This window comes from Octodon degus, unplaced genomic scaffold (genome assembly GCF_000260255.1).
Source record: "Octodon degus isolate 3935 unplaced genomic scaffold, OctDeg1.0 scaffold00265, whole genome shotgun sequence".
In the NCBI taxonomy this organism is placed as follows: Eukaryota; Metazoa; Chordata; class Mammalia; order Rodentia; family Octodontidae; genus Octodon; species Octodon degus.
In genome coordinates, this window is record NW_004524841.1 from 2,561,599 (window position 1) to 2,570,721 (window position 9,123).

The 9,123-nt window shown below is 34.6% G+C and overlaps 1 protein-coding gene across 1 annotated transcript in view; it reads left to right on the forward strand.

Moving 5' to 3' along the window:
- Nucleotides 1-9,123, forward strand: part of LOC101589783 (protein transport protein Sec23A) — a 66,680-nt gene that overhangs the window by 1,289 nt on the left and 56,268 nt on the right. The window contains exons 2-4 of the mRNA XM_012512718.2: nucleotides 1,661-1,718; nucleotides 2,046-2,132; nucleotides 3,330-3,566. Of these exons, the coding sequence (XP_012368172.1) occupies nucleotides 1,661-1,718; nucleotides 2,046-2,132; nucleotides 3,330-3,566 (382 nt within the window). The remainder of the gene's footprint in view (nucleotides 1-1,660; nucleotides 1,719-2,045; nucleotides 2,133-3,329; nucleotides 3,567-9,123) is intronic.

Genomic DNA, 9,123 nt, shown 5'->3' on the forward strand with positions numbered 1-9,123 from the left:
CTCCATCTCTTTTTCTGTTTTTGTCTCGTAGAATGTTGTCTTCTTTTCATCTGCATAATAACTTGTCCTTGTTTTGCTCCTTGAACATACCAGCCTTATTCCTACCTTGGAGCTTGTGTAGTAGGTATGCATTCTGCCTGGATTGCGCTGCCCATGGGTTTTACGTTTTTCTGTGACTGGTTCCTTTTCATGCAAGTTGTACTTCATTTTTCTACCAAGAAGGCTTTCCTTTAAAGTGTCTATCCGCAAATTGATCACAGCCCCATGAATGAGAATGGAAAGAACCCGCCAAATAGGGCAAACAAACAGAGGCGAATAAGAGGTATACAATAGTAGTCTTTCAGTTATTCTTTTGTATTCAGCAGCAGAATATTTCTATTAGCACACTCTATAAATGGACTTCTCTTCCACCCTGTGGGTCATGATTCCACTTCAGCCTACAGGGTGGATTTCAAAGAAATATAGCTGTAGCTCACTTCCACAAGTGACACCTAGCCACCAGTAACTGTCACGGTCATTATGCATGTTCACAACACATTAGAACTTTGTGCGATATCCTATCCTCAAACTGTTGGAAGTGCTGGTCATTTACTTGCCATTCCAGTATTTATCTTATGTTTTACTCTTAGTACTTCTTTGCTATCATGAAAACTTTTTCTTAGTTCAATTGTTTTGAATCATTTAATTTTCTGAATATTGCTTAATCTTAATTTTTGTTCTAAAATTTATCTTTGACTTACAATTTATTTAAAAGACATTGTATGATATCTTCTCCTAGTATTAGAAACTTTAAAAAGTATATTTCCATTTTCTGTTGACTTAAAAAAAAGAGAGAGGTTTGTATCTATGTTATTTGCTTATTATTTCTTGCCTATATCTTGTAGTGTGAGAAACTACTTTGGCAATAACAACGCACAGTGTACTAGCCATTGTTACTCTCCTAAAATCTTGTTTTGAGATTTTGTACCACTGTTTTTATTTTTTTTTCTTTCTTTAAAATAAAAATAACTGATGTCAATTAAAAAAAAAAAGTGGCCATCCGTACACGGTCTCATATTCTGCTTTGTTTTCTTTAGTCTTTATTGTCATTATCTAAAAGTACTTTCTGTGTGTATACATCTGCTTGTCTTTTCTAAAATGTAAGCTCCATGAAGCAGGGACCTTTTCTCTTTTGTTCACTGCTGTATTACAAGCACCTAAAATCTTGCTCTGTTGTCCAGGCTGGTCTCCAACTCCTAGATTGAAGTGATCCCCCTGCCTGGCCTTTGAGGTAGTTGGGATTGCAAGTATGCTCCTCCTTACCAGTTTAGTTATGTTTTTGAGTTGAAAAGATGTGTTCTAGGTCTATATGTAGGTTTTTTTTTTTTTTCCGGTACTAGGGATTGAATATATGTAGGTATTACTAAAGTCATGTGGAACAACACATATAATTACCTTAATTTCACTGGTGATTTTTGTATTATTTTGTATTCACCACTTAGGTGAACTTGTCTATGTTAAAAGTATAAATTAGATATTGGAAATATCTAAAAATAGGTTAGCTTTAGAAGATCACTTTATCACTTTGTTCATATTTTTGAAGTAAATTTTATTGAAATTAGAATCCTTAGGAAATTAAATTGAAACATAAACTACTTCATTTTGTCTTTTCTTAATATAGTCAAGTGGATTATCGAGCAAAACTATGGGCTTGCAACTTTTGTTATCAAAGGAATCAGGTAACTATCCCGCCTCCATTTGAGATGTTTATTCTTTTTTTGAGGGGTGTTACTGGGGATTGAACTCAGGACCTTGTGCCTGCCAATCAGGTGCTTATGCTACTGGAGCTATATCCCAGCCATTTCAGATGTTAATATAATTATGTATTCTATATGACTATAATATTAGTCATATAGAATAATATATATTTAAAAATAAAGATAAAGTAATTATCATTCACAGTTAAATTTTCTTAATAATTTGATGATTAAGAAGTAATTATTTTCAGTTTAAAAATTTATTCCTCTTTTTGACAAATAATTTGTTTTATGTTTTTCTTTCTGTAGTTTCCACCTACTTATGCTGGGATATCTGAACTGAATCAGCCTGCTGAACTTTTACCTCAGTTTTCTAGCATTGAATATGTAGTTCTGGTAAGAACATAAGAACAAAAAAAAAAATTTTTTTTTTTTGTTTCCCTACACAGTTCAGACTTGTAGTGATCCTTCTGTTTTCAGTCTCCCCAGCAGCTGGGATTATAGGCATGTACCACTATGCCCAGACTCCATCACTGGCTCAGTGGGCCCTAGGGGTGGGTCTGGCACCGCATGTGGTACAGGGATTGAACCCCAGCCCCTGTGCTTGCCTAAGCAGGTGCTTAGTCCAAAGAACAAATGTTTAAGAAAGTTAAATATTTAGTCGATAGTTTATACCAAAATAATTGTTAAATTGAATTGATGGAGCAGTTCAAAAGGAACAAATGTTAGGCCAATTTAGTAATATAGATTCTGTGTTGTAGTTATTTGATGCTGGCCATACATTGGACAGGGTGGTGTGATTTCTACAATGAGTACATTGAGGAACAATGAAGTATCAATCTTGTTTTGTAATTGGAAGTTCTGTTTGCAAATAGCCTCTATATATTAGAGTCTGCCATGTATCCTCAAGTCTAACTAATGAAAATATTTTCCAGTATATGAATTGGGAACATTATTTTCTTCCCTCTCTGAGCAGCTGCGTATAGCTGTTTACATCTCTAAATGTGAAAATGCTGAAATTCTTCATAAATGTTGTAGAGAAAATAGAATTGTGGTTGACATGAGCCAGAAGCCATCCTGGCTAGTTTCTGAGTCTCTAAAAATCCAGCTAAAGTTGGATAAATTATCCAAAATTCTTTCTTTGTTTTTATACTTTATGATTGTCATCTTTTTTTTTTTTTTTTTTTTTTTTGTTTTTGTTTTTGTATTTTTGAGGTAAGTCCTCACCGTGCAGTTCAGGTGAGCCTTGAATTCACTCTGTAGCCCAGGCTGGCCTTGAAGTCTCAGTGGTCCTCTTGCCTCAGCTTCCTGAGTGCTGGGGTTATGGGCATGCACATCACACCTGACTCTGGACATCATATTTTTAAACATAATTTTATACTTATTGATATTATATCTTGAATATCTCTCCACAGTGGCACATATGCCTTGTTTCATTTCTGTAATGGCTCTATTAGAATTTCATCTTATGCATGTATTAGGATTCTGTTGTATGTGTTGTTTAATTAGTCTCTGACATTTAGATATTATGCTGCAGTGTTAGTACCTTTAACAACTTATTTTTCTTATTTCAAAAAAATTTTTTTTAAAAAGCGTGGCCCTCAGATGCCTTTGATATTCCTCTATGTGGTTGATACTTGCATGGAAGATGAAGATTTACAAGCCCTGAAAGAATCCATGCAGATGTCATTAAGTCTCTTACCACCTACAGCTTTGGTTGGACTGATTACTTTTGGGCGAATGGTACAGGTTCATGAACTTGGATGTGAAGGCATTTCCAAAAGTTACGTCTTCAGAGGAACAAAAGACCTGTCTGCCAAGCAACTGCAGGTAAATCTGGTAGTTTTTAACTATCTGTAGACATTACTTTATGTTTATAAGTGCCTTCTAGATGTGTGTTTCTAGAAAATAAAAGCATGAGTGATATACTCGCATTATAACAAAGGCTTTAAATTTGTCAATCTGTATTTTCTTCTATATGCCTTAAATTGGCATATATGACTGAAGACCCTGTACTTTAACTTTAAAGTGAAGCTAAAAGTATTTTATTGGATCTTGGAGGGCTTATAGAGAAGTCCTGCTGATGGCTAAGAGGGCGATCGTATAGTATATATTAGCTTTTGCTTCTTGACATCATATTTAGGAAATAAACACTTTTTTGTGTTTGGCAATGAGAAATATTTTGAAACATGAGACTTATTAATATATGAAAACCATATTTTTAATGATGTTTATCATTGGAGAAACATGGAAGACTTTTTTTTTTGTGGTACCGGGGATTGAACTCAGGACCTTGCGCTTGCCAGGCAAGTGCTTATTCTGCTGAGCTGTCTCCCTGGCCCTGTGGAAAACTTTTTCTTCCAGGACAAGGGAGACACTTGTAGCATAAAAGGATCATCTAGGAATGTTTTTTAAATAATTATTTTTAAGTTGGGTGTGGTGGCACACATCTGTAATGCCAGCACTGCTGAGGCAGGAGAAATGCTTTGTGTTTGAGGCCGGCCTGAAAATGAGACCCTGTCACAAAAATACCAGACCAAACCAAACTTTTAAAAAAAATTTTTTTTCCTGCAGAGACTTTAATAGTTGATAAGATAAGTAAATGACTGTGTATATTATGTATTGGCATTTGCTGACAGGACAGGGTTGTTCATATAAGCATTTTGAAGAGACTTTCTGTAATTTTCATCCAGCATCCAGTTGACAATTTTCACTGTAGAAAATGATCAATAGGTCTAGTGAAAAACTTATACTAGGAAATGGAAAAATTGGAGGCAACTGGGTAGCTCCAAAATGTCAAAGAAAAGATTTTAGAGGATGACTCTAATATGGACTAGGATAGTGGTGCTGTAATAAACAAGAACATTGTGGAAGGATTGGCAGGTTTGGATAGGGAGGATAATGAGTAGTAAATGAATAGAATATAAGATTTGAAGAAGTGGAGAAAGTTAAGTGTATTGTTTTAAGAGATTTGTTGTTGAAAATCAAAGAGTGTAGGAATTTGAGCTAGCACGTGTTAAGGATACTTATTTTAGGAGCAAAATTTGAGTGTGTTTTACACAGAAGGAAAAAGAGACTAAAGAGAGTGAGATGATTAAAGTTTTGGAAGACAGGATAAGTGTTCCTTAAAGAGCTGCCTCTTTGGAGAGCTGGGCGTGGTGGCACATGATTGTGCTCCCAGCACTTGGGAGGCTGAGGCAGGAGGATTGCCATGACTTCAGGGTAAACCTGGGCTACATAATGAGTTTAAGGCCAGCCTGAACTACATAGACCTCATTTCAAAAAACCAAGGAGAACATTCTAGACAGAGTCAACCAAGCCGAGGAGATGATTCAGTGGAATAAGCACTTGCGTGGCAAGTGCAGGGGCCTGAGTTCAATCCCTGGTTCCACAAAACAAAACAAAATACCCCAACTAAGCCAACAAAGCCAAAAAGTCAGGTGGGGTGAATATGTCCATCAAGCAAGGTAGTAAACAAAAAGGGAAAATAAAGGAATCAATAATAGAAAAAGAATGCAGAGATAGGAATAAGTCAGAAACTTTTAGTAATAACTTTCAATGTAACTAGCCTCAGCTCCCCAGGTAAAAGACACAGATTGGTGGACTGGATCAAGAAACAAAACTGAGTAATCTCCTTCATTCAAGAAACTCATGTAATTAGATAAATTTGTGGACTAAAGTCAAAGAATGGAAAATAATATTCTGTGAGCCAGGGCCTTGGAACTAAGCAGGGGTAGCAATTTTAATGTCAAGCTAAAAGATCACAGAAGGCAAAGAGGGTCATTACATGTTAGTTAAGAGAACAGTTCTGCAAGAGATAGCAATTAAATTAAATATATATGAACTGATTCTTTTTTAAAGAGAATAAAAATAGTAAAACCCAATAGAAATGATATAGAATTTCACTGAACAAAGTGATGAGTTCAGTAATGATTGTTATATTGCATATTGTCCTCACATTAGACTGAATGTAATATTGATGCAACTAACTTTATTAAGCAAATACTACTAGACATAAAGGATCAAATACATACACAATCACAATAAGGAACCATGGTACCCCACTTACACAAGTGACCCAAATGAACTTAACAGTTATCTATAGTGTGTTCTATCCTATAACAATATACATTCTTCTCAGCCTCACACAGAACTTTCTCCAAAATAGACCACATACTAATCTATAAAGCTTTCATAAATAAATACAATAGAATCAAAACCATTCCACATATACTATCAGATCATGGTGCCCTGAAACCGGAAATCATTCACAAAGGAAATAGCAGAAATTTTATAAACACCTAGATATTAAGTAGCACACTTCTGAAGTTAGTGGGTCTTAGAATAAACTAAACAATTCTTAGAATCAAACAATAATGCCAGTACAACATATTGAAGCTATAGGAGATACAATGAAAACAACTGAAAGAGAATTTATTGCTGTGAATGTGTAGGTGGGTAAAAGTGAGTGAGTTCAAATGAATAACATGACATACTTCCATGTACTTGAAAGATAAGAACTACTCAAATTGAACCTAATGGAAGAAAATCATAAAGATTACAATTGAAATTAATGAAATTGAGACTAAAAGGGTAATACAAAGAATCAGTGGATGGAAGAGCAGTTGTTTGAAAGAATAAGCAAATAGCATACACTTAGCCAAACTTACCAAAAGAAGGAAGGAAAAGACTGACACCCATGCAATTAGAAACGAAAAAAGCAAAATCATAATGGGTACTTTGAAATCCAGAAGATCATTAGTAACGCCTGTGAAAAATTATACTTCAACAAATTGGAGAATCTTGGAGAAGCAGACAGATTCCTAAACACATGTGACTTACCTGAGAAGACATAAAAACTGAACATTCTTGTAACAGATAATGAAATTGAGGCAGTTGTAGAAAAACTAAGCAAAGTGTTTGATGTGTTAGCTGCTGAATTCTACAACACCTTAAGGAAGGATATAATGCCAGTATTCCTCAAAATCTAATGAAATTGAAAGAAAAAGAACACTCCCAAAGTCATCCCTGAAAATGAGCATTATCCTGGTTCTAAAACCAGACAAGGACTCAACTAAAAGAAGAAAACTGCAGGCCAAAATCTCTAATAAAGTTAGATGCAGATGTCCTCAAAAAGATATTGGCAAATAGAATGCAACAAGTCATCAGTAAAGTCACACATCTTGATCAAATAGGCTTAATTCAAGGGATACAAGAATGGTTCCATATATGCAAATGAATTGTAATACACTGCATAAACAGAAGGACAAAAAGCACACGACTGTATCAATAGATGCAGAAAAACTTTTCACGGAGTCCAACATCTATTCATGTTAAGAACCCTGAAGAAAATATATAAAGAAGGAGCTTTTCTCAGTCTGGTAAAGGCCATTTATGACAAAACAGCAGTCAGTATCATTAAATGGGGAAAAGCTGAAAGCTTTATCTCAAAAATCAGGAACAACACAAGGCTGTACATCACTCCTGTTTAATATAGTAGTGAAAATATTAGCTATGTCAGACAGAAGAATGAATTAAAGGGAATAGGAAAGGAGGAAATAAAATTATAATTATTTGCATATGAGATGATCCTTTACATAGAAGATCCAAAATTTCTACCTAGAGCCCTAGAATCAGCAACAAAATTCAGCAACGTAGCAGGATACAAAATCACACAAAAATCAAAACATTCCTGTACACTAATAATGAACTTATTGAGAAAGAAATTAGGAATAACATTCCTAATAGCAATAAGAAAAAATACTTAGGAGTTAACCTAATCAAGGAAGTGAAAGAATTCTACAGTGTAAAATACTTTATCCTGAAAAAATTAAAGGGCACCTCAGAAAAATGGAAGGATATTCCCTGTTCCTGGAAGAGCAGAACTAGTATTCTCAAAATGGCCGTACTTCCAGAACTGATACACAGATTTAATGCTATGCAAAGCAAAATACCAACAGCATTCCTCATAGAACTATAGAGAAAACCATCCCAGAATAACAAAAGCAATTCAGAGTAACGAGCAAATGAGATGGCACTACAATCCAGATATTAAGTGATAATATAAGGCCACAGGGATAAAAACAGCATGGTTATTGCAGAAAACAAGACACTTAGATTAGTGGAACAGAAAAGAGAAGTAGAAACAACCCGAGGCACATTCAGCTGTCTGATCTTTGAAATAGGGAGCAAAAACATTTGCTGGAGGAAAGGTAGTCCTTTTAATAAAGAGTGCCAGGAAAACTGGCTAGCCACGTGTAGAAAGTGGAATCTGTATCTGTATCTTTCATCATGTTATAAAATAAGCATTGATCAAATATCTGAATTTTTTTTTTTAATGTCTGAATGTTACAACAGAAACAGTCTAAAAAAAGTCTGCTGGAGACAAAATAGGTAAAACATTTTGAAGCATAGGTGTAGGTAAGGATTTTCTGAATGGGACCCCAACTGCACAACAAATAACATTAAGAATTAACAAATGGAATCTTCTATTAAAAAATTTCTGCACAGTAAAGGAAACAACCAACAGACTGAAAATACAACCTACAGAATAGGAAAATAATTGCCCTGTACCAAATAATAAATAAATAAATAAATAAATAAATAACTAGCTATTCCTTCTACAGAGAACTAGAATATATAAACAAGTAAGAAAATAAAATCTCTAAATAAAATCAAACAGTGGGTAACTGAAACAAGTATATACTTCTCAGAAGTATAAATGGCCAATAAATACATGAAACAATGTTTAATGTTGCTGACCACTAGAGAAAGGAAGTTGAAACAACACTGAGATTCCATCTTACAATCAAGAAGTCAAATAACATGCTGGCCAGGCTGTAGGGAAAAAGGAACTCTTCATTGTTGATGACAATGGAAATCAGCATGCAGTTTCCTCAAAAACCAGAAATTCCATTCTACCCAACTATTTACCTTCTAGATATCTTCCTGAATGAGTTAAAGACATTATTCCAGTAATACATACATTCTGATGTTTATAGCAGCACAATCACAATAGCTAAATCTCGGAAGTATCTATGAATAGATGAATGGATAATGAAAATGTTATATTTGTATATAATGGTATACTAGTATTCTAGAAGGAAGGATAAATATGAGTTGTTTGTAGGAGAATGGATGTTACTTTGAGACTATAATGTCAAATAAGTCAGACACACAAGTTGAAATATTAGATAGTTTTTCTTATCTGGGAAACTCAATATAAATCAATCCAAGATAAAATGAGACATAATAAGAAACAGGGAGATAGAATTTTTTATAAATGGGAGATTGATCAAGAGATGGAGGGGCCAGGGAGATAGCTCAGTGGAATAAATGTTTGCCTGGCAAGCACAAGATCCTGAGTTTGATCTCTGGTACCACCAAA